Source organism: Camelus bactrianus, chromosome 6 (genome assembly GCF_048773025.1).
Source record: "Camelus bactrianus isolate YW-2024 breed Bactrian camel chromosome 6, ASM4877302v1, whole genome shotgun sequence".
Classification (NCBI taxonomy): domain Eukaryota; kingdom Metazoa; phylum Chordata; class Mammalia; order Artiodactyla; family Camelidae; genus Camelus; species Camelus bactrianus.
The window spans coordinates 1,365,854-1,392,485 of NC_133544.1; the positions used below are offsets into that span (position 1 = coordinate 1,365,854).

Consider the following 26,632-nt stretch of genomic DNA (forward strand, 5'->3'; position numbering starts at 1 on the left):
CTACATGTATTCTGCAAGAGAAGGCTTGCTGTCACAGACCTATGGCTGGTCTTCAGTGTATGCTTTAAAGTGAATGCAAAATGAACGTGCAATTCACAGAAGACAAATCACAAATGGTAACTAGCATAGGAAAAAACGATAAGAGAAACCCAAGTTTACACATCAATGTGTACCATGTAAGATGGATAGAATTTTAAGACAATTGATTTTCTCACTTTTGGAGAGGGTGTCTGAAACATGGCTATGAAGATAAATTTGTACAACATTTTAAGAGGCCAGTTTGGCAATTTTTGCCAACCCTTAAAATGTGCATACCTCATGACCCAGCAATTCCTCTTCTAAGAAATACTTGTCCAAGTGCACAAGCATATATGTGCCAGGCAGTTCTCAACAGTATTTGAAATAGCAAAAATGGAAGACATTAATCAGCCACCGAAAGAGGGGTAGTTATGCAAATTGTGGACTCGTCATTGTTATGGAGTGTTCTGCAGTTATTAAGAAGAATGAAGTGGGTCTCTGTGTGCAGGCAGGGAGTAATGTCTGTGATGTATTGCTGAGACAAAGAGCCAGCCTGCAGAATGGTATGCACAGGGTGAAGCGTTTGTGTACGTTGGGGTGTGTGTGCTCACATGCTCAGCAGAAAGGGGGAATGGGAAGGAGTTGTCCTTTTATTTTATGCGATCTGTATGACTTGACTTTAAAAGAATGAGCATATACTACTTTGGCAATAAAACAAAAAGATTTTTTAGTGCTTGCAACAAAGATGCTGATGTGATTTTACACCGCTCGGCAGTTTCTTTGAGGAGGCTTCCTCATTCTGGGAATTGGACTAAACGTGGCTTAGCCTTAAAGGGAACTAGAAAAGGCATTCATTCTATTAATTAATGCATCGGTAGATTCCACCTCAGCAAAGGCTGTCTTAATGAGGTGCCCGGGGCACCACTGTTTATCTTACAAATATCAGCTCAGGGCCCTGGTCGTGTCAGGCATTGTAACAGAGGCCCCTTTTCAGGACGCTGTGCTGGAGAAGCACAGATACCTCCCAGACCCACTCCCTCCTCCAGGCACCCAGTTCACCACCCCCATCTCCCTGTGGATGACCTCTGTGCCATTTTCATCCACTCGCACTCCTCGCCTCTTTGTCCCTTTCCCCTCATACTTCACACGCTCCGGGAACCCTGAGAAAGAATCGTTCCAGCCTGGACTGAAGACCTCACTCCCACCTCTCACTGTGGGCATCTTGGAGACGTCCCTCTGGACATCTCTCTCCTAGACTCCTTTCCTTAGCGCTATTGGGAGACCCGGGGACACGGGAACCATCCTAAGCCAGGCCGACACTGGTACCGTTAATGGCACAGAGTCGAGGCTGGATGAGCTGATGCAGCAATATTCCCCGTCCCTCTCTTGGTTTCCGGAAATTCTGCTTCTGCACGGCGCACCCTGTCTCTGGCGTGGCCCGCACCACCCACTGTCCTTTGCCCCCTTCCCCCGCCCGCCGGTAGCTGTCCGTGGTGCTGACCCTAGGGGCGGCCCGCGCTTGGCCGATGCGCACGCGTCCCGGGCGGGGTGCGCAGGACCCGCCGGCGCCGCCACTGCGCAGCCTCCCGCGCGGCTCCGGCCTGGCCTGCGCGCGGAGCGGGGAGACACCCGCGGCCTCTGCTCCCGGGCCGCGCCCCTCGCCCCGTGTCGCCAGATCGGCCCTGCGGCCTCCTCCGGCTGCATCCTCGGCCCGCTTGTCCCGGCCATGGCGCTCAACAATTTCCTCTTCGCTCAGTGCGTCTGCTACTTCTTGGCCTTCCTGTTCAGCTTCGTGGTGGTGGTGCCGCTGTCCGAGAACGGCCACGACTTCCGCGGCCGCTGCCTGCTCTTCACCGAGGGCATGTGGCTGAGCGCCAACCTGACGGTGCAGGAGCGCGAGCGCTTCACGGTGCAGGAGTGGGGCCCGCCGGCCGCCTGCCGCTTCAGCCTGCTCGCCAGCCTCCTCTCGCTGCTGCTCGCCGCCGCGCACGCCTGGCGCACGCTCTTCTTCCTCTGCAAAGGACACGAGGGGTAAGTGGGGGCCTCGCGGCCGCCCTGCTCCAACAGACGCAGCCCTCGCCTCGGACACGGCGCCCATTCTGTGCCCACAGCGCCCCCAGACTCTCCTCCCCCAAGGAGGAGTGTGAGTCCTTCCACCTTCCCGGGTTCTCAGAGGCCAGAAAATAGCAACTTTGGACCCTCACCACTTTCACGCAAACTGCCCTTTGTCTACATGCAGAACCCAGGGACAATGACGATCACCCGTTCTCCGTGCAGGGCCAGTGCTTCCCTCCCCAAGTGCTCATCACCATACACGCCTCCGGTGCAAATTTTGCACCGTCACCCCGGAGCCCACTCGGACCTCCCTGGCTGGCTCCGCCGGGCCCACACCCGTCAGCACCGCGGACAGCTCCCACCCGGGTTGGGGCCTGCTCCCACCTGCGCTGGATAGGGAGAGACCAGGCAGGCAGGTGGCTACCACGCTTCCTGGGAATCCTCCCCTCATCCCCATCGTCCTGGGAAGGGTGACGGAGGAGGAAAGCCAGAGGAAAGCCAGAGGGAAGCCCCTCGAGGCCCACCTCTAGCTCTCACACCTGTGGGGGATGCAGGACAGGGAGCAGCAGGTGTGTGAAGTCCTGTCCTGTCCTTTCCTCACAAGCCCCCTTTCCTCCTGGCCTCCATTTTCCTCGTCACCTTTTCCTCGCCTGGCACTAGTTCGTGAGAGAGTGGGATGTGGTTCCCTGAGGCGGGGTCCTCAGCCAGTAGCGCTCCATGGGCCTCCACCCCCGTGGGACCCTCTGTGGCCCCACCCATGCCCGGGCAGTGGGTCGCTGTATCCTGCGGCAGCCAAGGCTCCTGCAGAGGTCCTGGGAGGCTATTCTTGCCTGTCACCTGCCCTCACATCCACATGGGAAGTCCAGGCCTTCTCCCAAACTCAGCCCCACTCTCACCCCCATCCATCAGCTATTGGCAGTCTTTAGTGGCTTTCCCCTCCTTTTAGGGAGGCAGGAGGGCTCCGAGGGTGTGGGGAGGCGGGGCCTCCTGAGAGCTCTCAGCTTGGCTCTGGCCCAGTGGAAAGAGGGGCTGGAGAGAGGAAGGGAGCTGCAGAATGAAGAGGAGAGGCACAGCCAAGGCTGTGTGGGGTAGGGGGCCTGGGGCAGACCCCGCGAGGAGGGGCGAAGCCCCAGCAACCCACACGGACAGGCTTCTTGGGCTCCTGTAACACAGTGCCGCAAGCTGGCGGCTTAAAGCAATGTATTCTCTCGCAGTTCTGAGGCCAGAAGTCCAAAGTCAAGGTGTGGGCAGGACTGGTTCTCTCTGGAGGGAAAATCCTTTCCAGGCATCTTCCTAACCTCCGGTGGCTGCCTGCAGCCCTTGCTCCTCGGCTGGGGCCTTTATCACTCCGATCTCTGTCTCTGTCTTCACATGGCCTCTCCTCTGTCCTTCCTTTTCTTCTCATAAGGACACCAGTCACTAGATTTCGGGCTCACCCTAAATCCTGGGTGACCTCGTCCTGAGGTCTGTAGCTTAATGACACCTGCAAAGACCCTATTCCAAGTAAGTTCTCATTCCCAGGTTAGTATAAGAATGGGGGTGAAGACTTGGTGGGTGCAATTCAACCCACTGCACTGAGGTTCCAGACTAGGGGTCTGCAGAAGCCACGTGTCAGCCCAGGGAGGCCTCAGGTGCTATGGAGCAGGAGGTCTGCCCGGGGTGAGCCCGATGGCTGGTGTCCTGCGGGACCGTCATCGGCACCCATATTGCCAAGCCCAGGCGTTACCCAGACAGTGTCTGCAGCACAGATCGGGCCTGGAGAAGCATCTCTGATTACCAGGCAGGGTCTGAGGGAGAGGAGGGACAGCCAGCAGGTGGGGTGCGATGACAGCCCTGCAGTCTGGGAAGCTGAGGGGGGTGGGCACAGGCCTTGTGGGGGCCATGGTTTGGCCATCAGCTCATGTCCACCATGCCAGCTTGTTCCTACAAGACAAGTGGCCTCAAGGCATTCAGTGTCTACCTAGCATACCTGGCAAGGACGCAGAAGCAGCTCTCTAGGTGAGGCCCAGCCCTTGTGGTTGTGAGCAATGTGAGATTTCAGAGAGGCCACCAGAGGCTGGGAGCAGGCCAGGGGGAGCTAAGAGTCCCAGAGCCTTCAGGAAAGGAGTCCTGGACACACAGGGCTGTCCATTTCACACAAATTGGGCAGCAGACCTAGGGACAGCTTCTGTCTTTTCATCTCACCGGAGCTGCCCATCAGCTCTGTGAAACCATCCCCATCTCCATTTCACAGATAGAAAGCTGAGGCTTGGGAGTGTTTGTGCCTCCTGTGCCCATTCCCTTGTTGGGAGAAACTTTCTGGTCTTCTGTCCTTCTGCATCCATACCAGGGGCTCACATGTCCCACCACTGATGGCTGCTGTCCAGCTTCCATCATGGCAGCCAACATGGGGCCAGCCTTCTCCTCCCCAGGGACATCTGCTGCTGAATGTCCTTCTTGGCCATCAGAATTACTGGCCAGGACCACGTGGTGGTGCAGCTGCCTGCCCCCCACCTTGTCCACCACACAATCCAGTTGGAAGTCAATCAGCTGTGATGACATCTGTTCAAAGTGTCATCCCTTCATCTTAGTTCTGGTGGTAGGATCAGGTCATCCCCTTGTGGCTATCCATCTGCGGGGACCTGGGTGGATGTACTCCTTATTCACCCTTTATGCTCAAGGCATGGACAGGGCATGGTGCCCAGGAGTCACCAAATTAGCGATTGTTGAATGACTGACAGAAAGATTCCTGCATCCTGCTTCACAGAGCCTCTCCTGGTGCTTTGCAGATTCACTGTCTGGCCGAGGGGTCAGCCCTCCGGGCTTGCGATGTCAGCCAGCCACCAGCAGGATGATCAGCTGAGGGCAGCCAATTCCCGTCCTATTGTTGGTCAAGCTGTATAGACCAGGCAGGCAGGCAGGCGCCAGGTCAGTGAGGGGACTCGGGACAGCAGGAGGCTGGGGAGGGCCAGCAGAGAGAGCCCGTGTGATGGAAAGGGCTCTCAGGGCCACTGAGGGCCACTGGATGCTCAACCCACGGAAGACATCACTGCCCTTGTCAGACTTGGGTTTTTAGCGGGCCCTGCCTGTGTGCAACTAACTTCAGAGCCCATCTGGGACCCTCACTGAGACCACGGGTGGAGCCCTACTCTTCCTCAGGGCTGAGTCTCGAGCTCATGTGTCAGGCACTGTCCATGGTGCCAGCTCCCTCCTTGTGCAGGGTGTGTCCCTGAGCAGAGTGGGGACCCCGATGGCTTGTGCCATGCGGTGTGAAGGGCTTTTCGCCCAGGGGGGACATCATCCTGGTTGCTGACTGGAGAGTCAGTGGCACCTGTGGCTTCCTGGGGTGCTGGCCGTTTCTGGCCATGGAGAAATGAGGGGGAGTCTCAGGGATGGGGGCCTGGGGACCTGGGGGCCTGGGGCAGCTTGGCTGTCCAGGTGGCAGTGGTTTGTGATTGATGGCTGGGGAGCACTGGGTTAAAACAACCCATCTGCCTGCCAACACGTGTCCCTCTGCCTGCAAATCGCTCCCAGGGCTTCCCAGGATCCCTGTCGCCATGGAGACGGCACATCCAGGCAGGGCACCCTGAGAAGTGACAGGAGGAAGATGGAGTTAACCCTGTGTGTGCCGGGCTCCCATTCCTGACGGCTGCCCTGGCCTGTCCTCTGGGAGGGAGGGAACGGAAGTGGTGTAGTGAACTCTGGAGGGCCGGGGCCAAATGAGGCTCTGCACACACCCGATTCTTCAAAACTCTGCAAAGCCCAAGCAGATGCCCAGGAAACTGACCAGAAACCAACGAGATGAGGAGGAGGCTGTGAGATGCTGGTGACCCAAGGACGGTGCCCCTCCCCATCTCGTGGGATAGAGACCCACAAATTGTGCCCATTTAATAGGCATGCGGCAGGACTGTCTGGGGTTTCCAGCTCTCAGAGGCTGTGTTGCAAACCTTCTCTGGAGATGGGCAGGAGCAGCTCTGCAGCAGGCCCACTGTGACCCAGGCCTTCCGTGCTGGGGTACCCTGAGGGAGCTTCCATCCACGTAGGGAATGAGGAGTCCTGCGTGCACCTCTGGAATTCGGGACAGAATGTGACAGCTGCAGCCCCTCCCCCAGAAGAGGGAGCAGGACCTGGCCCAGGGTGGGTGGCCCGCCCACTGCTCTCTGCTCCCTGACCATCCCTCCCCCAGGAGGCCTGCCGGGGATGGGATGCTTGAGGGAACGGCAGAGGGCTGCCAGCAGCTGGAGGGCACCCAGGGAACCGGCTGAACTTCTGTGCCAAGAGCCACCTGCTTCTTTGCTCTGTCTGTGGAAGCTAGTCTCTCCCACTCCGTCCGACTCCCAAGGACCGCCGTGCTCTCTGACTGGAGGTGTCGGGGTGTAGGCTCTGGGTAACCTCTGTATCCTCGGGACACCAGCTCCCAGGAAATGGGGCTCCGGGGGACTGGGCCTTCCCGCATCCCTGAGCCCCGCTGGGCCTCACACTGCCCCACAGGGGGCACAGCTGGCGCCAATCCAGCCTGCAAGTCTGGTTCCTGAGGTGACTCAGCAGCCCCTCCAACCCCCTCCCACATCCCCGGCTCCCACAGGACCCCGGCTCCAGCCCCAGGGCTCGAGCACATCTGGTGTGAGGCTCAGAGAGCAGCAGGCCTGTGCGGGCCTGGGCAGCGGGCCTCGTCCCTCCTGGGGCGGAGTGGGGGCTCGTGAGCAGCCCGGCAGCCCCCCCGCCCTCCGCCCACACCGGCTCCCAGTTCCCACTGTGACTCGGGGTGGAGGGCCCTCATTATCCAATTGTCCTCTAGAGGAAGAAATCAAGGGCCCCAGAGTAAAGGTCACGCAACTGGCAGAGGGGCTGGGGGGGTGTGACACCCAGCTGCGCCTGGTTACGGCTTCTGGGGGGCTGTAACGAACCCCTCTTTATAACTATCGACCCCTGACCGCTGCTTCAAGGGCCCAGGGACGGATGTTCTGTAGTTCAGAACTGTGTCTGTCAGGGTCCTGGCCGGAGAAGGATGGCCGCCCAAGCGAGGACAGCCAGAGGGCCAGAGCGGGGCCAGGTGTGGGCTGAGGGACCGGGCAGGGAGGGTTATGAGGAAGAGGCCACCTAGAGGGGAATGTGGACCTTTGGTGGAGGGACACAGCTGGCCCACGCAGCCCCCTGGAGGGTGGGGGTGAACTCACTCCCTCTCTTCCCACCCTCCTGTCCCCACCGGGACCCCGTTGCCTGAACTCAGCCAGGATCCAGGGAGAGAGGTCATTGCTGTTGTGACTCAGGCTGGCTCCCCCGGCGGAGGATGGGAGGGAGACAGCAGCCCCCGTGATCTGGTTCCGGCAGCAGGAACGCCCTCCCTCACACGATGAACCACCACAGGGCGTGGGCAGCGCCCAGACTCAAGCACAGTAAACCCACAACCTTGACACGGAGCTGGGCGAGGACCACGGGTGCCCCGTGAGTGCAGGCGAGCTTGTGCTGACGACAGGCCTGTGGGATCTTTCCCCAGAGACACAGACGGTTCCTGCCACCACTCGTGCTGCGAGTTGGGCACTGGTGACCTCGGTTTATCCTCCGCCCATCGGCTGAGGCACCTCCTGGGCTGGTGTCCTTGTTTCTTTGTCCTCGGGCCCCAGCATGGGTGGGTGGGTGGATGCTCAAAGGTGCCTGTCCAGTGGTGGATAAACCAGAGAAGGAGATCGGAGGCAGGAGAAATGCACGCATCCTGGCTTGGCCTCGGCCTGTGGTTACCACGTCCAGTGACAGTGACCTGGATGTTTTCCTGGCTGAGATTCCAGCTGACACCTTCTTTAGTAAATGTTCACCGTGAAGCCAGATTTGGTCGATCAGCTCCCTCAGACTTGACAAACTGAAAGCACTGATGCTCACATCAAATCTGCTGGCAGGTTCGAGGAGGGCCTGGGCTGCCGTCCCACCTGACGGGGTTCCCCTCTGGCCCGCATCCCGTGGGACAGTCCTGTGTCCCCACCCCAGCCTCAGCTCAGCCACCTGCTCTCACATAGGACTCTGAATCTGAGGGGAGATTCAGAGATGGCGGGGTAGTGGATGCTTGCAGGCAGGCAGGAGAGTCTGGTGGGGTGGGTGAGTGTCTGGCCACGTGTATCCTTCCTCGTGCTGTCAGAGAGCACACATTGCCCTCTGAAAGCACCCCAGTGGGGGTCATTCCTGTGTGGACCCCAGAGAGGCCCTGGCTGGCCCCAAGCTAGGTCTGCCCTTGCGACCCAGCCTCCTGGGTCCCCCATGCACCCGCCCTGGTCACTCCTTGGCCTTTCAGGCTTCAGTGGAGAAATCAGAGCAGGGTCACACAGCCCCAGTGCAGGTCCAGGCCCACTGCGTTGATGACCGAGTGGCCACATGGCCGTGAAGGATGACTGCCAGGGGGGTCCACCTTGAAAAGCTGTCTGGCCTTTTCAGCACGTGTGCTGGATCCCAGTCTTTGGAACCGAGTGGCCTTGGGTTTGAACAGTGGCCCCACCTCCCCTGTAGGATGCTGACAGCGCTCCTGCCCCCAGGCTTGGGGAGGATGGGGTGGGGGGCCCGAGCCAGCACAGGGGACTGCAGGGGCAGGGGAAGCTGCAGGAGGGGAAGTGGCCCCTGGTGGCCTCGCCCCTTCACCAGGGGCCCAGACCCCTGCTGGAAACCTGAGGGTCCTGGTCCTGCAGGGGCGTGGTGGATCTGGTGTGGCGCTCAGTGTCCTCCCCTACCCCCGCCTTCACTGCAGCTCCTTCCTCTACGCCTTCCTGAACCTGCTGGTCAGCGCCTTCGTGGTCTTCCTTGTCTTCATCGCCAGCACCATCGTGAGCGTGGGCTTTACCATGTGGTGCGACGCCATCACGGAGAAGGGCACCGTGCCCCACAGGTGTGCCCTGGGCCCTGCCCACCACTTCCTGGACGATGTCTTCCTGCATGAACCTGCCTGCCCCCCCACTGAGCCCACAGCTTCACTCATCCCACTTGTGTCCCCACCTGTGCCCCACCTGTGCACACCTGGCCAGCCCTTCCCTGGGGCCCTCCCCCTTGACCCCCTTCCCAGTTCAGGGACCCTGAGCCTCACACAGAAGCAGGGCCCTCAAGAGCCCTGGGGGTGGATCCAGGGTGAGGGATGGAGGCCCAGGAGGTCAGAGATTCCAGCGGCCCCAACATTGCTGGCACGTGAGTGGATGCCAGGTCCCAGAAGTTTACACGTGGCCACGCAGTGGACGGCCCTGGAGACCCGACTCTGCACTGCTGTAGGAGGAAGAGGCCTGGGCCCGGGGGCGGTAACTGGGGGCTTTGGTCCCTGAGGGCTTGGAAGATGGGGGTGGAGGTGACAGGGGTGGTGAAGGAAGGGACAGGAGCAGAAGCTTCTGGTCAGAGGGGGTTGAGGACAGAGGCCTCTGGAGCCAGGACGACTGCGCTGGGCCCTGAGAGGGGCCATCTCTGGCTTGGGGGTGGCCCGAGGTGGAGCCCAGGGACTGCCTGGTCCCCAGCGTAGGGCTCTCCACTGCCCAGCCCTAAGAGGCATCGTCCAGTGCCCCAGGCCAGGCCCCTGGAAAGGCAGGGACCCTGGGGTCACCTCTTCCAGAGGCTCCAGATTCTTTCCTTAAGCAAAAGCAGACCTGGAACCTCAACGAATAAAATGGACAAAAGAGCCAAAATGGGTGGGGGTTGGGGGGACCATACCCGCTTATCCTGCATGTCCACCCCGGGGGCCCCCGAGGGGCCTCTGCGGAAGCCTGGGGCACACAACAGAGGGACCTTTGAGCACCCTGGGTGGGTAGCTGCTTCGGGGTCCGCACCCAAGGCAGCCCCTCTGTGGGGCAGGGTCTCGCCCATGTGGAGCTGAGCCCTCCCAGCTGGGCCCCAGCCACCTGCTCCCTCAGCCCTGAGGGCCCTCAGAGCGTGGGCAGGCCCCTGGGTGTGGCCACGGGCTTCTCCAGAAAGATGCCACGAGTTTCTTCACTGTCACAAACACCATTTCCAGCCCTTCAGCCCCATCCTGCTGCCCCTTCCAGAGCGTGCCTGGGCCTCTGGCCTCCCTCTCTCTGGGCATCATGCTCCCGTTAATGTGTCCTGACATCTCGCAATGCTACAGGCCCCTAAGCCCAGGCCTCATTCATTCCAGGCTTCTGCGGCCCAGCCCGACCTGGCCTGCTCAGGGACAGGGGGTCTATGGAGGTCACTAGGGTCTTGTGGTTTGCCCTGCTTGTCCCCACTGGTTCTGTTGGCCTGTGCTTCCAGCCCCAGGAGGTGAAGGGCGAGCAGGTCGGGGGGGTGCTGCCCCCATGGGTGCCCACAGGGCTCCCGTTGGCCACTGTGCAGCTCAGTCTGGGGACCCGGGAGCTAGAGTAGCACCCCTCACCCCTGCTTTGGAAGCCCCTGACTCTGCAGTGCTGTGGGGCAGTGGGGCCAGGGCCAGAGTCTCCAGGAGAGCGGAGGCTGGCGCTGGTGTCCCCTGTGGTCCAAGGCCAGATGGGGGCTGCGTTTGCAGGTTCCTGGCTCCACGGAGAGGGCATTGAGTCTCCCTGTTTGCCCCACCTTGGGGACAGCCCCTCACCATTAGTGGGTGATGCTCCACTGCTCCCCATGCTTTGTGGCCCGCAGTCAATTCCCACCCCCGCGACTTGCCGTTTCAGCTGCGAAGAGCTCCAGGACATCGACTTGGAGCTGAACGTGGACAACTCTGCCTTCTATGACCAGTTTGCCGTTGCCCAGGTGGGTGGGGCTTCCAGGTGGGTGGGGCCGCCCTGGTGGGAGAGAGAGGTATTGTTGGGGAGGGGGCCATTCACTGCTGAACATAAACTGTGTGCACAGCCCAGCCCCAAACCCCCATCGGGGGAGGAAACAGATTGTAGTTAAGGATGGTGCCAGGCTGAGGAGGTGCAGCTGAGTGAGCGCTATGCTGGGGGAGCAGTCAGGCAGGCTTCCCGGAGGAGGGCTGGATCTTGGAGACTGAGAGGGGTTGTTGCAGGAGGGTGGGGAGAGTTGGGGTGCAGGATGTCCTAGGAGGAGCAAACAGCATGACCTAAGCAGTGAGGAGGCCGTGGAGTGAGGGAGTGCCCTGGGCCTGATGGTGCAAGAAAGGAACCCAGGTGTCATGCTGGGTCTGCAGTGCTGGGGCCGGGGGTCTGGGTTCTGGTCCTGGCACCATGTGCGCCCTCAGACAGACGCTCGAGGGCTCACAGCGACTCCCCAGCGGTGTCTGATGAAGCGTGTCCCAGGAGGAGGCCCAGCCTGTGCATTTGGTGGCCTCCCCAGCCACTGCGGGTTGGGGGGGAGACCCTCCTCCTTCAGCCCTGCCCCCCAGGAGGCCACGGGGCAACTCTGGGGACCCCACCTGCTGGAGCACAGGCGTATCAGGACATGTGGTCAAAGAGGGCCTGTCCCTTGAAATCCACATCTGACCCTGATGGCACTGACGGCAGGGCGCCCGGGCAGGAGTGGGTCCTTTCAGCGCCGAGCAGGGCCTGCCAGCACCCGGGTTCACTTCTGGACCCGCACTGGCCAGTGGCTGCTCTGGGGACTCTTTCCAAGACGAGAAGCCTTCTTGGAGGGGGGGGTGGCTGGATGTCGTCTGGGTGTAAAACTTCTTCGCTAAGATGAGCGGAAACTGCCAGAGACAGCTTCACACAAATTTAGTGGGAAATGCTCCAGCCCTAATTTGTGCCAATTAGATTAAGGAAGGTGCGAGCTGGGTCTGATGACAAATACCCTCCAACCAGTTAGTTTAATTGCGGCTGGAGCCTGATTCTGATTAAATTGTTTCCCCTTCAACTGTTTGGAAACAGCAGATAAAGGTCAATTTGTTCCAGCGAGTGGAGGAGCCCCATTCGGGAGGGAACAAGCTCTCGGTGGCGCTGAGCCGGCCGCAGCTCCTCCCGGGCCCCCACCCGGGGTGACGTCCCCATTGTCCATGCAGCAGCTCATCCCTCGCCCAGCGGGTCGTGTCCTTTTCCCGAGGGGCAGGCGGGGGTGCGCCGAGCGGTGAACACTGAGTCTGGCCGGCCCCCGACACTGCCCTCTGCCCTCTGCCCTCTGCAGTTCGGCCTCTGGGCCTCGTGGCTGGCCTGGCTGGCCATCACCGTCCTGGCCTTCCTGAAAGTCTACCACAACTACCGCCAGGAGGACCTGCTGGACAACCTGGTCCATGAGAAGGAGCTGCTGCTGGCCAGGCCGGCCTCCCGCACCACCTTCCAGGATGAGAGGAGCGCTGTCATCTAGGCTTGGCGGGCGGGCCCCGGGGGGCCCGCGGCTTGCCCCGGGGCAGGGACCAGGGCTCTGCCCAGCCCCGCCTTGCCTTGCATGTCTCCCCCCAGCCCTGTACGCATTGCGTGACCCGCCCTCCCGGGCACCCCATCCCTACCACGAGCATGGCGGCTGACAGGGGTGAGGGCTGCCCTCTGGGTGTGGGGGGCATCGTCTCTCAGGGGGTGGGGGAGGCAGGTGCCACCACGGATGTCTGTACCTGTGAGGTCACGTGAGGGTGTGGATATGTGTGTGGTGTGCGTGCATAGTGATCGGTGTGTGCACGCGTGAGCACGCGTGTGAGCGTGGGTCTGCATGGGAAGGGTGAGTGTGTGTGCATGTGGGTGTGTGCATGTGCACGTGAGAGTGTGCACGTGGGTGTGCTCATGCACAGGTGTGTGGGAGTATGCGTGTGGGTGGAGACCGGAACGGCCAGGACATGCGGTGTGTGCATCAGGCAGCTCCCTGCACAACTTGTCCACAGGGTGCCCCCAGCGCCCCCAGCACCCCAGAGGAGGGGCTGCCCTCCCATCTCAGGAGGCCCCAAGGGCACAACCCTGTCCCCCAGTGGCCAGTGAAGGACGAGCGAGGGGAACTGGGAACCTGGGGCTCAGTGGTGAGGAACTCGTGCTTGGCTGTGGACCCCCCTCCTCCCCTTCCGCACCTGCGCACTGTCTCCTGTGTCCTGTCCAGGAGCGAGAGGGGGAGGGGGAGGGGCCCAAGGTGTAAAAGCCCATCCCACCCTCCCTGGGGCTCAGTCAACTATTTCGGCTTTCTGGGCTGGCCCTCGTGCTCTGGTTTGCTCCCCACATCAATGGCTCTCACTGCCAGCGACTAGTTTGGTCCCCCAGAGAGGGGGGTGGGGGCACGGAGCCTCCAGAGGCCTCCGGTCTGGGCCTGGGTTGAGATGCCTGGGTAGGGGGCAGCCTGCGTCCGGGAAGCGAGGCTGCAGATCACTTGTCGTGATGCTGCTTGCCTGGCATCTTGGGAGGGTGGGTGGGTGGGGCTTGGGTTCAGGGCAGCTGAGGTTCCTGGCATCTCTGAAGGTCTGGTCCCGGGACCTGGCCCTATTCTGGGCGGGGTCCTGGGGGGAGGTGTTTTGACAGTTGCTGAGGCTCTAAGGAGACCTGCCCAGCCTAGTCCACCAGCTGTGGGGATGTTGTCCGCCCCTGAGAGCTCCTCGTCTGCCTGGTCCCCCATCAGGCAGCAGCCACCTGGGCCCTGGACGGAGCAGGGATGGGATGTGGGCTTCTGGAACTGAGGGTCTGCTGCAGGTTTGAGTCTGCGCTTGGCATTCGTGGATTGCCCAGAGTCGGTCTGGGCAGCCCCTCGGTCAGGCTAGCAGAGACCTGAGTCCACTTCCCCACAAGGCCACCTGCAGGGCGGGGCTGTTGCAGACACTGGGGCTGTCTCAGGCTGGCTGCACCTGGCACCCCCAGACATCCCCACCCCGGGGGGCTTCCAGGAGAGGCAGAACTGGCCCCAGGAGGGCTACTGGGACAGGAGCTGTGCGCCCATGCAGTGGGCTGGGGAGGCCCTCCAGGGCTGGACAGGGAGGGCGGGCTGCCGCCAGGCTCCTGAGTGGCCCCCCGGACCTCTTTGACGCTGCCTTGCGTCCCCCACCCCACTGCTGTTTGACAGCAGGTGTCCTGCTTCCACTCTGCTTCCGGCTAAGCGGAAAGTAAATATCCTTAAACCTAAATGTATCTCTTTCTCAAAGTGCAAATAAAAACAGAAACACCTGAACCTCTAACTGATCGTCGTGGGGCCTGTCTCGCTTCTCTGTGGCCATCTTTTCTGCATCTTCAGTTTGCCTTGTTTTCATTGCTTGAGATTTAAAACTTGAAACACTGCCTTCTGTGTTTGTTTCTGGAGTTGCAGAAACTTCTAGGAACTCGGATTGGCCTCCTGGTACCCTCCCATCCGCACGCTTCCTGGTGGGCTCCGTCCTGGCTGCTTCCTGGCGTGATCTCGTGGGTGTGAGGATGTTGACAAATTTCAGAATTCTTGGGGTTGTGGTGTACGCCTCGAACAATATTTTTCCAGAAGCAACAAGGGTCATGGCCTCGTGGACCCTCCAGAGCTGAGCACGTCTTTGCAGTGAATGCACCCTTAGCTGAGGGCAGGGGGCTGACAAGAGGGGGCTGCCGCATCCCTCACTGCAGGGCACTGGGGAGGCCAGCCGCCCTCCAGGGGGCTTTCCCGACCGGCCCAGGGCTGAAGGGGGCTGAGCCTGAGGCCTGCGCCTGCCCCCGTGGGCTCACACACATGACCTGACCTCTCGGAGCCTTGGTTTCCCCATCTGGATTATGGGGCAGAAACCTGCCCGTACTCTTCGGGGGGTGGGGTGAAATGAGGCGGGGTCTGGGGTGGGTGGGCTGGTATGTATAGGGGGTGGTAATGATGGTCCCCGAGGGCCAGGGGAGCCCCCACCGTGGTCCCTCTTGGCCTCTGCTCCTAAAAGTGGGGGTGCTGGGACTCAGTCTTTGCTGGGCTCCCCGCTCTGGGCTCCCCGAATTGTGAAGTCAGAAGGGACCCTGGAGACCGCAGCCCTGGCCCCTGAGGCCCAGAGGCAATGGTTTGCCCAGCGTCCCCACCTCTACCCACAGTAAATCAGTCCCCATGTCCCCCCTTTGGGTACAAATCTCCAGACTGAAAGAGGTGGCAACGTGTTTTAATAGAAAATCAGTGTCTCCCCACTTAAGTCGTGGGGACAGACGCTTAGAGAACAACCCACGGCAGGGGCAGCCCGGTACTGGCCGCCATGGGGACACTCGTCTGAAGGGTCCCCGGAGGTCCCTCCTGGTGTCTGACCCCGGGCCTCCCAGCTTTGCTCAGGCCCCCACTCCATGCCTTGCTGCGCAGGCGATGACACGGTGTCTACACAGTCCCGGGACTCATGGGCCCTGCAGCTGGTGCTGCGCCGGCCGGGATCTGGGCACAGATGGCGTCTCGGCCCTTCTACGTCCCCTCCCAGCTCCACACATCCGGGCAGGACGCGGGGTAGGAGCTGGGCAGGACACGTCCCCTCGGGTGTGAGGGGACCCCAGGTTCTTGGGTCTAGTGCAGGCTTCAGACAAGATTGGGGTGCTGGGACCCAGCCTGTGTGTGGCTCCCCCACCCCAGCAACCAGACTGGCCTCTCCCAATGCAGTTTTGGGGTCTGGGCCACCAGGGTCTAAGCAAAAAAAGCTGGTTTTACCTCTCCTAGGGGTCCCCCAGATACAGGGAGAGGGTCCCCGTCCTTAAGGGACTGCACATGGCCACACCCAGGCCAGGCCCAAGGGCACCAGGATTTCCTGTTGGGGGGAGAGAGGGGCCCAAGGGGTCTCCGGAGTGCATAGGTCCCCAAGTTTTAGTGGTAGAATTCTTTTTCCCAGAAAACCTCCCAGTGAACCCCAACATGTGGAAATAGGAGGGGGCTGACTGGAGTCGGGGGCCGCCTGCTACAGTCCCGAGGCTGTGCACCCCACAACTGATCTCCAGCCGGGGCCCCCCTTTTCCTAGTGGGCCTGCCTGCAGCAGCCCCTCAATCTCTAGGAGTCAGGACCCCTGCCTGGAAGCCCCGACCCGCCCTGGGGGCTCTCCCCTGCAGCCCGGCCCCCCTCCCGGGGCCGTCAGAGCCGTAGGAGGCAGCGCCAGCACTCCAGGGCCGCGAGCCGCAGGCGCAGGAGCAGGACGAGGAGCCGGGCCCGGAGGCCCTCCAGGGCCAGCGAGATGGGCTTGGCCCGGCCCAGGTACAGGCCCAGCACCAGCAGCAGCAGGACGCACACGGTCAGCCGCAGGATCAGGGCGCCGCCGCGGGGCCGGGGCCGGGGCCGGGGCCAGGGCTGGGGCCGACCAGGCCCTGGGGGCCAAGGGGGGCTGTGGTGAGCCCGACCCACAGGCCTGACCTCCCCAGCTCTGGGGGGGACCCCACGGGCGCCCTCCTCCCTGAAGGGCCGGCGGGGAGGCTGTAGGGAGAGCAAGGCTGACCCCGAGGATGGCGCCTTGGTGCTGCCCACTGGGCAGGGCCCCTGGGATGACTTCCCAGGTCCCCACGGCCATGGGCCTCCCTGTCCCCGCCCGGGCCGGTGGCCTCCTTGCAGCAAGGGCCTCCCGCTGGTCCTGCCCCTGTGCCCTCCCTCAGGGAAGGAATTGGGGGGCAGATGGCACACCAAGGGGTTCTGTTGTCCACCCACGTCCGTCAGGGGCCCCTGACGAGCGGCTCTGCTGGGGGTGTGGCTTTGAGGGCGGCGTGGGGCCGGGGCTGCACTGGGCATGCATGTGGGGGAGGGCCTGGGGGATGCGGGGCAAGGGCTTGTGACTTACCCTGGTTGTCGGCGGTGGGCTCCCTGCCTGCGATGTCTGGGGAGGAGAGAGACAGTGGGGTCGGGCAGGGAGGCTCCCCTCCCAGAGGGCACGCTGCTCAGCCAGCCAAGCCCCCAAGGCCTCTGCTCTCATCCCACCCTCCCTAAAGACCCCAAGACGGCCGTGTCAGATACAGCTGCCCTGCTTTACAGATGGAGACCTAAGCTCCTGCAGGTTCTGACCTGGTCAGGCTGTCCCCACCCCTTGGCTGGACAGTCTGCCAGGTGCCACCCAGGGTTCTGCCAGTCTCACTGCTTCAGATGCCAGCTGCCAGAATGTGGGGTCCCAAGACTCTGGGCGCTGCTCTCAGAGCCTTCTGGGGGCCCGGTGGGAGTGGGGGTGTGGTACCCCTGCAGCAGCCTGGAAGGAGGAGACTGTGGGGGTCCTGGGGTGGGGGAAGCAGGGGCTGGCACTCGCAGAGGGGTCCATCCTGCACAGCTCACTGGGGGACGCCAGACCAGTCCCTGTCTGGTCCCTGACTCCTCATCTGAGTCTCTGCTTCTGGGGCCGTTGGGGGTGGGTGCTGAGCTGTGCGAGGTCTGGACCTGAGGCCAGAGGGGCAGGGGAGGAGCTGGGGTGAGGACCTCCGCGGGAGGCCTGGACAGGACGGTTGCAGTGGCTTTCAGGGGAGACGCTAACACGTGTCAGGGGCAGTGTTTTATCTACAACTCAGCAGGACTCAGGAAGCACCCTCTATGGGGGCCTATGGCAAGCAGAGTCTAAGATGCCCCCAGGTCCTCGCCTCTGTGTGGTCCCCTCTGCTGTATGGGGGGGCCTGTGGCTTTCTTCTACCCCACAGAACACGGAGAGGGGAAGGGGCTCTGCAGCTGGGATGGAAATTCCCACGGTGGACTGAGTCAGTCAAAGGGAGGCTACCTTGCGTGGGCCTGGCCTAACCAGGTGAGGGCTGCACAGAAAGCATCTGGAGGTCAGAGAGAGACTGTGCCGCTGGTCTTGAAGGGGCAGCTGTGAGGATATGAATTCTGTAGCTAGCCCCATGAACTCGGGATAGGGCCTTGGGCCTCAGAGAGGCCCAGCCCTGGCTGACACCTTGATAGCTGCCTTGTGAGACCCTGAGCGGAGGACCGGCTTTGCCCAGACCCCTGACCCATGGGACTGCTGAGATAGTCAGCGTGGGCTGTCTGAAGCTGCTAAGTTTGTGGGGATGTGTTATGAGGCACAGCGAGGGCTGTGTTATATTTTTCCTGCCAGCTGCTGCTTCGTGGACTGTCATTCTGTGTCCACACTGACCCCACAGGTCCGGGCTTATTGGGTTACACCTGAGAAGACAGGGCAGGTGGCTGTGACCCCCGCAGACAGCCCTCTGCTAGGTCCTGGGACCTGGTATGCCCCCGCCCCGCTGGCCCCAGGTCCACCCGCCCCTCCTCTTACAGTGGACGGCCACCTCCAGGGGCTCCCGGAAGTGCACGCGCCTCGTGGTTCTCTGTGGCTCGGCCCCACGATGGCTGCACTCCCTCCGGCTTCGTCTCAGGATTGAGGAGGGGCCCTTCCTGTCACCCTCCTGGGGATGCAGGAAACAGAGGGAGGCAGGCAGAAGTGAGTTCCTTCCCCTCGGCCCTCCGGAGGCTGGGGACAGGCCCAGCTCATGGCTGTCCCGTCCCCTCGGTGGGGACATCTGTGTTTGCAATCTGCCCTGGTTGGCAGCAAGCTCAGAGGCTAGAACAGGACTCAGGCCTGAAGTCAGGGTCCCACCTGCTCTTTGGGGGACCCCCCGTCCTCCCTTACAGTCCCTCTCCTGCTGTCCCCACTGGCGCCCTCGTCCAGGACCCCGTCCTGACCTAGCTGCATTCCCGATACCTCGCCGTCCTCCCCTCTCCACACCCCCACCCCAACACCCGCCTCCCTGTGCTGCCAGGGCGACTTCGCCCGAGAAGCACCAGACACGCTGAGCCCTCCATGGCTCCCACTGCCTGTCTCTGCCCTCCTTTCCCAGACGCTGGGACTTCCCGGTCTGGCCCATCCTCCCGGCCCCTTGCATGCTGTACCCCCGCCCTCAGCCCTGTCAGCTGCTGTGCACCCTTGGTCATGCTGTGCCCCACCCTGGGGGCCTCCGACCCTCTCTGCCAGACGTCCCTAATCCCCCAACCTGGCGACTTCCCTCTCGAGATTCCTGGGGCTGAGGACAGCCCGAGGAAGCGGCAGGGACCACACGTCCCTCTTCTGCGTCACCCTCTCCACCTGCAGCGGAGCCTCAGCTCCCAGGGCTGAGTGCCCTCGGCTCTGGCCCTGAGACCAGCACCCCGGGTCCCTGCGCACCCTCCCCGCCCTGGGCATTGGTGAGCCTGGAGCCGTCTCTTCATCATTTCTGGTCTGATGTTGCGTCTCTGGCTGGGAGTCGGGGCTCAAGGCGTGCGCTGCAGTCTTCATTTACTGGAACATGGTCCTAAAACAAGCAAAGACATTATTTATTGCACAAGCCACCCTCGGAGGAATAACAAAAGGAGGAGAGACTCTTCCCGGGAAGCCGGCTGGCTTCCTGTCTCCCATCAGCCTCACCCACAAGCAGACACCGCCTTCCTTTCCTTTGAGGTGCTCCCGGCACAGAGGAGCACTGCTTGCTCAAAACTGCGACCCCCAGCAGCTTCTCCCGCTGCCGGTCTTCCTAATTATCAGTTTTAATGGTTGCATAATATTCCATAGGGCTGATTTCATAATTTACAGCCACCCTCCATTATTGGGTGTGTTCAGGAGGTTTGCATTTCATTATTGTCACTTGCCATTTTTTGAGGCTGTAGATAAGGCTGCAGTAAACATCGCTGCTCCCTCCCTTAAGGGGGACGCTGGAGGGCGTGGATGATGGAGTCCTGGGCTGGGCTGTGTCAGGGCCACGTGGGGGCTAGGACAGGCTCGTCCAGAGGGTCACAGCCACCCACTGTGTGGGGCTGCAGCTGGGGGCCTGCCCCTCACCCTCAGTCCTGTGCAGACTCTCTCTGTCTCTCCCTCCCTCTCTCCCCGAATTTCAGATTGCTCGCGTACTAGGTGTAAGGTGGTACCCTCTCTGCCTGCTCCCCCACCTGTGAGACTTTGACCGCAGTCCTTCCCATCTCTCCTCACTAATTTCAGCCCCTCTGGTGTGGATTCTCTTGCACAGTTTTTGAAGGGTCCTTCACTTCTGAGACCTCCCCAGTCCTGCTCAAGGCACAGGCACCCTAGAGCATCTGTACAGGTGGTCAGGTGTCGAGCCTCAGTCCTGCGGGGGCCCACCCGGCCCCTTGTGCCTGTGGGGGAACTGAGGCCAGAGAGGGCTGGGCCTTCCCCAGCTGTTGGGGCGGGAGACAGGGATGGGGTTGCCAGGTCTCCTCTGCGCACCCCCCGCCGATCATGCGAGGGAGGGGTGGCACGGAGCCACCTGCCCCTCCAATCCTCAGCCCTAGGCTCTGCCAGGGTCCCCGGTCTGGGGTCCTTGGTGGACATTCCCGCCCCCACCATCCATCCCCCAAGGACCCTGCGCCCGCGGATGGAGATCAGGGCTGAGTGAGGGGCACTGTCCGACACACTCCTCCAGGGCCCCCCAGCAGGGCTGCCGGGTGGGAGAGGGCTGCAGGAGGGCCGGGGTTAGGGGAGGACTCTGTCCACCTGGGAGATAACGGGCTGGTGGCTCAATTATTTCAAAATGGAGCAATTTCCTGCTGTCTCAGCATCAGGCTTTTTACTGCAAGTAGCGTCACAGGGGAGCCGCGTACAAGTTGGTGTGCCCACGCGGGGGCCGCAGGGCTGGAGCCTCAGCCGTGGGGGAGGGGACGTCACTGCCCTCCGACTGTTGAGCCCCTGCTGTGCCCAGGGCCCTCCTCCCAGGCCAGGGGTGGTGGGACGTGTGAGGGTGTGCACACCTGTGTGAGCTCCTGTGTGTGAGTGCACGCGTGGGATGTCCGTAGCGGTGCCCGCGTGTGTGCGAGTGTAACGGCACACGCGTGTTGGCGTGAGTGGGTGTTGTGCGCACACGTGCGCGGGTCTGTGTGTGAGTGCCCGCGCACATCTGCGAATGCTGTCATCGCTCAGGGAGAGGGTGCGGCCATGCCCAGAGTGTGTCCCGTGCGGACGGTGAGCTCTCCCTACGGGGCGCTCCCTGCCCCCGCGCCTCTAGGGCGCCCTGGGCTCGCTCTGGCCCTGGCCTCCGCCTCGCCACTTTCTGTTCCCGGGAGGCCCTCTGTCTCCGCGCCGCCACCCCCGCCTCGTCTAGGCAGCCTTGCTTAGGCTCAGACTTCCACTGCGCGCCATTTCTGCCGAGAGGAAGCGGGGACTTTGCCGACCCCCAGGCCTGGCCCAAGGTCCTGGGCTCTGTAACCTCAGGCGGTGGGAGCGATCGGCCTGGGCCCAGTTTCCCCACCAGTAACGCAGGGGGAGGGTGCGGCTCTGGTCCCTCAGGACTTAAGGGCTGCTCTTGGTACCAGCTCCCGCCCGCTCCCCCTAAGGGCCCCCTCCACCCCGGGCCGGACGGCTGAGGACAGGGCCTGTATGGGAGCCAGGAGGCCCTGGGGCCTCTGGCAGGGACAGCGTGTAACACGAGTGCCCTTGCTCTGAGGCCAGCTCGTGACAGATGGGCGATAAAGGGTGGAAAATAGCTCCGGGCCTGAGGCCTGCAGAGTGTCACCTCCGCTCTGCAACACCCTCCACTGCCAAGGGCACAGCCCCTGATGGTGGGGCTTCTCAGATCACTGCCTCTGACCTGTTAGAGGGGGACACTTGGCTTCCCCGGGGGTGGGGAGACCGCGGCCCTTGGGCTGGGGCACAAGGGCGCTCAGCCTCGTCTCTGGGTGTGCACCTGCCTGGCTGGGCAGGTGGTCAGAGGCAGACAAAAGGGCCGGGACCTGCCCAGGCCTCCCCCAGAGCTCCTGCCCAGACCAGGAGCTGGGGGCCTTAAGCTCCAGCCTGCTTTCCAGGAGCAGGGGTCTGACCAGGGCCACACGCCCACAAGGCCCTGGACAGTCGGTGGGTTTGGTTGAGTGCTCCCCTCACTCACTTCCCACCTTGCCTTGGAGCCTTTGGAAAACAGTGCCAGCATCCCTGGGGTCTTTTCAGCCCAGCCCTCCTAGCCCACCAGGCTCCCCGTGGCCTCCAAGGGTGAAGGCTGGGCGGGCTCTCGCCTGGCTCAGTGCCTCAGGCTGACCTCCTGTCCTGCCATCCACCAGCCCCACCGCTGGTGACATCGCCCCGTGGGCTCCCACCTCCCCACGGCCAGCCTGTCCACACCTTGGGCCCTGCCCACCCCATGTGCCCCGTCTGCTCCGTGACCCTGCCCACTCCACGTGGCCCCCCAACCCATGCCCACCCCTGCCTGCTGCCTGCTGGCGGGGCTTGGTCCCATCCAGGGCTCTCTGAGGCCCCCCTGCCGTGCCCGGCCTGCTCCAGGGGCCCCGCCTCGGCTCTGACGCCATGGCTGACGCCGGGCTCAGCACCCACACCTGCTCTGTGACCCTCGAACCCTCCCTGTGCTCATCCACCAGAGGGACCTCGGACTCAGGGGACCAACGAGCTTGCCAAGTCCCGCAGCCCTCGGGCCGCCCTGCACCTGGGCCAGGGCGCTTCCGCGGTCCCGTCACTGGCGACACTGCCTCCGGGGCGTTTGGCTGACGACGGTGGGAGAACCTCGCCCAGACCTCCCTCAGGAGGCTGGAGCTCATGGGGACCTTCCCCCCAACTCACACACCGTGTACAGGTGTACACACCGTGCACACTCACACACATCACACACACACCATGTACACGTGTACACACACCACACACATCACATATAAACACACACGCACTGATACACACACACCACACACATGCACACTGACACACGTGTATCTCCACGCTCACGCACACCACACACGCAGCACGTACAAGCACACACATTCGCACGCGCACACTGCCACACGCCAGCGCGCTGCCCGGCCCACCTGGGCTCCTGCAGGTGCCGCATCTCCGGGTGAGCTCGCCCCCCTGACAGGCCTGCTGTCCGCAGGCAGAGCCTCCAGCAGAGTGGGAACCGGAGCTGCGGCCGCTCTCAAGCCAGCAGAGGAGTTTCCATTACAGCCATGGGACAGTGGCCTCCGTGGCCCTCTGAACCGCCCTGCCCCGTAGAGTCTGTCACTGTGGGGTTGGTGGCCTGCTGGTGTTTGACCTCCTGCCCAGAGCAGCCTGGCTGAATTAAGGGGCCTGAGGCCACAAGCCACAGGCCATGCCACCTCTTCTCAGCTGGGAAAGGAGACGGGGGGCCATGGACACCCCACGGTGGCCTCCCCTCGGGAGGTGGGGAGCAGAGCGAGGGCCAGCTGCTGCTCCCAGCCCAGTGCTCACAGCCAGAGCAGACCGGCGGCTCCCCAGACAACACCACTTCTGAATTCAGCCAGAGGAAGACTCCGGGGTGACCCTGCTGGGCTGACCTCCCGCTCGCTGGGCTTGCCTGGTGCCTCCTGGCCCAGAGCAGGGAGCCTAGGAGCAGAGGAGTCAGAGAGCAGGGCCTGGCCTGATGGCCCCTGAGGCCTTTTCCACACTGAGATGCAAGGCCCACCCGTCTCTGGGGTGCGTCTAGGATGGGGGGCAGCAGCAGGCCCGGGTGATGCCTGCGTGCCTGCCGGGTGCAGGGGGCAGCTGACCTCGCCCTCGAGAGGCCCCAGGAGGATGGGGAACAGCTGGACCCTGCCCAGACCCTGGCCACATTCACCCCGAGTTCCAGCCCCTGGGTTCTGACAACCACTCAAAGTGCTGTAAAGATAGAGACCTAACTCCCAGGGGGCCCTGCACACAGTAGCCGCCGAATAAGTGACGGGTCCTGAGCTGGAGGGGTGCCCCCACGTGAACGGTGGGCAAGCCAGCTGGGTCCTGAGCTGGAGGGGTGCCCCCACGTGAACGGTGGGCAAGCCAGCTGGGTCCTGAGCTGGAGGGGTGCCCCCACGTGAACGGTGGGCAAGCCAGCTCGCAAGAGAGCCACATCTCAGGGGATTCCCAGATGCTGTGGCCAGGGCTCCAGTGACCCGAACAGCACATCTGCTCCCTCAGGGCCTGGCCCTCAGCAGGGCCCCTGGGGATGGCTTGCGGTGTCAGTGCCCTGCCCTGCCATCCTGGCCGCACCCCCTGCAAAACCCCAGAACCCTGGCTCCTGTGCCTTCCAAAGGCTGGCTCATCTCTGGGCGAACGGTGGATGACAGGCCAGTGGGGCTCTGGGGTCAGGCCTGGCCGCTGGGGAGTGGCTCAGAGTGCCCGGGGCCTAGAAGTCCCTCGGTACACCCAGCACCCCTGCTGAACAGACGAAGCATGAGGTGCTGAGGGGGCCAGTCTCTGACATCACCGACTGCCTGGTTTGCCTGGCACCGTATCCAGAACACCAATGAAAACTCATGGCCCAGGTGAAGGGGGCGGATGGCCCCCAACCCCTGTCCAGGGCCGCACGGCATGCTTCGCCTGGCCTCTGTCCACTGCCCGCCCCCCCCCCACCACCCACGGCAGGGTCCCGCCTACATCCGTCGTTGGAAATCTCTCCACTCCAGTAGGCTCATTCCCAAATGGGGAGTGAGCCTCACCTGTTCCCCTGAGCTGGCTCTCACCTGGCTCCCGCCCGGGTCTGAGGGTCAGTGCCAGCCAGGCTGTGTGGCGTCCCCCAGTGGGCACCGTCCAGCACGATCCTGGCCCGGTCTCCACCTCCACCTGGCCCAGCAGCTCCTCTCCTGCCCCTGGAGAGGTGGGCCCCCTCTGCTCAGCTCGGGAGTCGCAGCTTGCCGGCCTGCGGGGCTGATCCGTGGCCGCCTGTGTCCCCGCCCCAGGCCCCTCTGCAGGGCTGCCGAGCTCGGCCAGCTGGCAAAGGCGGAGCTATAATTACCTCTCCCCTTTGGCAGAAATAGCAGTGACCCCGAGGACAGGCCGCCGGCCCCGGAGTGGGAGAGGAGGCGGCCGTTTCCCAGGCCCTGAGAACACAGGCCAGGCCTGCAGACGAGAAGAAGGGTCAGGGACCTCCTGCCTGCCCTCCAGGCCCGCATGCGTCCTCTCAGGCCGGCTCTAGAGTTGTGCGGCTCTTGGAAAACACAAGGGCTGGAATCAGAGGCAGAGGCAGAGGCAGAGGGTGGGGCAATGAGGGGACCAGGTCCGAGGGAGACCAGTGCCTGTGGCCGCAGGCCTGGGGCTTGGGCCGCTCCCTGGGGGGGGTGTGTGGTGTCAACCAACCCCGGGCCACCCGGCGGTGTGGAAAGACCCACACTCTCTGCTGGGTGTGGAGGAGATAAAGCTGCAGGGTCCCCCCACCCCCGAGTGCCTCGCGAGGCTGGAAGGGGTCATGTGACAGAGGGTGACTTCCTCTCAGGGTCCCAGGGTGGTCCCCTGAGGGCTGCCCATGGCCGCAGTGGTCTGAACCCCACCGGGTGTGTGTTGTCCGTGCGGAAGATGGCGAGCAGCTCTGGGGCTGCCACTACCTCCCCTTGCCCCCGACGTGTCCGCGCTCGGGCTGGCAGCAAACTCCTGGTGGCTGGCCAGATGGCGGCTGCTTTAGGCCCCACGGCTGTGCTCAGCTCTGCCTCACAGGGCGAAAGCGGCTGTGGACTAGCCAGAAACCAAGGGAAGCCCTGTGCACCTCTATTTACAGAAGCTGTGGGGTGGGCAGGCAGCCAAGGGACGGAGTCTCAGAGCCTCTTCTGCAGGAGGACTGGGCGGGGGTCCTGGAGTCAGACCAGCCCCCTTCCCCTAGATCCCTGGCCCCGTGGCCACCTCTGTCCGGCTCCCGTCCACAGGGGCTGGTGCCTGTCCCGCCGGCAGGAGCCGGCTGCGCTGCCCAGGCCTGGGCTGCAGGGTGGCCCCTAATGTCCCCTCTTGGGCACCGGAGTGGAGGGAACAGCTTGGCCCGGGCCTTGGTCCCTGGGAGCGCCTGGTCCCTGCTGTGCCTGCAGCTGTTCGCTCCAGCTAATCCATCAGCTCTAAAGCCCAGCTGCGTCACATCGGCCGGGGCAGGCGCTGTGGTCCCAGCCCTCCGTACTTTCTGGGCTCATCTGAGCAAATTCGTGCTGTGCATGCCTGCCTGGTCTCTGCAGGGTGAGATAAGGCCGGCCTGGAGGGTTCTGTGCGGGTCCTGGTCTGTCCCTGTGCCCCGGGGGGCGGGCAGGCTCCCGGGCAGGGCTGCGAGGGGCTTGGTCTTGGGTCTGTTGCTGTCCAGCCAGGAGACCCTGGGCAACAACCTGTGACTCACTCCTTCTGGCTGGAAATGATGAGAGGCTCCCCTCTGCATCCCTCCACACTCCCCCTTCCCTTCTGAGGTCTGTAGTGCACACCGGCCCCGGGCCAGGCCTGGGGGCCCCGCGCCCTCGCACAGCTGTCCTGCGGCGGGAGGTGGAAGCCATCTCCTCAGTGGTGAGGTCCTGGGGCCTGTGAAACCCCAGACAGGAAAGGACGGGGAGAGGGCTCACTAGCCGGGGTTCCCCGAGCAGCGGAGCAGTAGAACGTTTGCGTGCAGAATCACCGCAGGAGCCGGCTCACGCGCCTGTGGAGGCCGAGAGGTCCCGCCGGCTGCCGGCAGTAGGCTGGGGACCGGGGTGCCAGCGCTGCTTCCAGCCTGCATCCCAGGGCAGGAGGGGACCGCTGTCTGAGTGGGAGGGCCATTCGGCAGGGAGAGTGGATTCTCCATCACTCCTTTTTGCCCTAATTCCGGGATTGAATGAGGCCCCCCCGCGTGGGGGAGGGGAGGCATCCGCTTTACTCAGTCCATCTGTCCAGACGTTCACCTCACCCAGACACACCCAGAATAATGTCCCACCAGACACCCGGGTACCTGCGGCCCAGCCCAGCCGACACACAGACTGGCCGTCACAGGGCTGGTCTCCACGCTGAGGTCGGGGAGGGTGACGTGGCGAATCCAGCAACCTCGAGCTCCTCACGGCGACCTCCACCCTCCACGCTGTCTTCGCCCCAGCCCACCCCCGCCCCTGCCCCTGGCCCTGCCTGCCAGGGCACCATCCTGGGACTGAGGTCTTGCCGGAATCCAGAAAGCCGTGCAGGGGACAGGCAGGAACGGG

The 26,632-nt window shown here is 62.9% G+C and overlaps 2 protein-coding genes across 5 annotated transcripts; one reads left to right on the forward strand and one right to left on the reverse strand.

Moving 5' to 3' along the window:
- The first annotated feature begins 1,578 nt into the window (after positions 1-1,578).
- On the forward strand, positions 1,579-14,029 carry TMEM179 (transmembrane protein 179). Its single transcript, XM_010968836.3, has 4 exons — positions 1,579-2,049; positions 8,783-8,920; positions 10,677-10,755; positions 12,082-14,029. The coding sequence occupies exons 1-4, from the start codon at positions 1,745-1,747 to the stop codon at positions 12,259-12,261; spliced, it is 702 nt and encodes a 233-aa protein (XP_010967138.2). The 5' UTR covers positions 1,579-1,744; the 3' UTR covers positions 12,262-14,029.
- Positions 14,030-14,943: 914 nt separating this feature from the next.
- On the reverse strand, positions 14,944-24,612 carry C6H14orf180 (chromosome 6 C14orf180 homolog). 4 transcript variants are annotated; one of them, XM_074364898.1, is made up of 5 exons: positions 24,161-24,612; positions 18,912-19,038; positions 18,027-18,156; positions 16,596-16,631; positions 14,944-16,131 (listed from the first exon to the last, which is right to left on the reverse strand). In XM_074364898.1, exons 2-5 carry the CDS (start codon positions 19,020-19,022, stop codon positions 15,902-15,904), a joined length of 507 nt encoding a protein of 168 aa, XP_074220999.1. In that variant the 5' UTR covers positions 19,023-19,038; positions 24,161-24,612; the 3' UTR covers positions 14,944-15,901. The 4 variants fall into 4 exon arrangements, with proteins under 4 accessions (XP_074220999.1, XP_074220998.1, XP_074221000.1 ...); XM_074364897.1 differs by having other exon boundaries at positions 24,185-24,599; XM_074364899.1 differs by lacking the exon at positions 24,161-24,612 and adding an exon at positions 22,538-24,030.
- Between the last annotated feature and the right edge of the window lie 2,020 nt (positions 24,613-26,632).

What these genes read in the sequence shown, in the direction of transcription:
- C6H14orf180 (XM_074364896.1), bottom strand. Translation starts at nt 18,633, where the DNA reads ATGCAAGGGGCCGGGAGGATGGGCCAGACCGGGAAGTCCCAGCGTCTG. An exon ending in CCTGGAGGTGGCCGTCCACT is followed by an intron (nt 16,632 to 18,026) that starts GTAAGAGGAGGG and finishes TCTCCTCCCCAG; the next exon opens with ACATCGCAGGCAGGGAGCCC. An exon ending in GCCCACCGCCGACAACCAGG is followed by an intron (nt 16,132 to 16,595) that starts GTAAGTCACAAG and finishes CTTGGCCCCCAG; the next exon opens with GGCCTGGTCGGCCCCAGCCC.
- TMEM179 (XM_010968836.3), top strand. Translation starts at nt 1,745, where the DNA reads ATGGCGCTCAACAATTTCCTCTTCGCTCAGTGCGTCTGCTACTTCTTG. An exon ending in AAGGGCACCGTGCCCCACAG is followed by an intron (nt 8,921 to 10,676) that starts GTGTGCCCTGGG and finishes TTGCCGTTTCAG; the next exon opens with CTGCGAAGAGCTCCAGGACA. An exon ending in ACCAGTTTGCCGTTGCCCAG is followed by an intron (nt 10,756 to 12,081) that starts GTGGGTGGGGCT and finishes TGCCCTCTGCAG; the next exon opens with TTCGGCCTCTGGGCCTCGTG.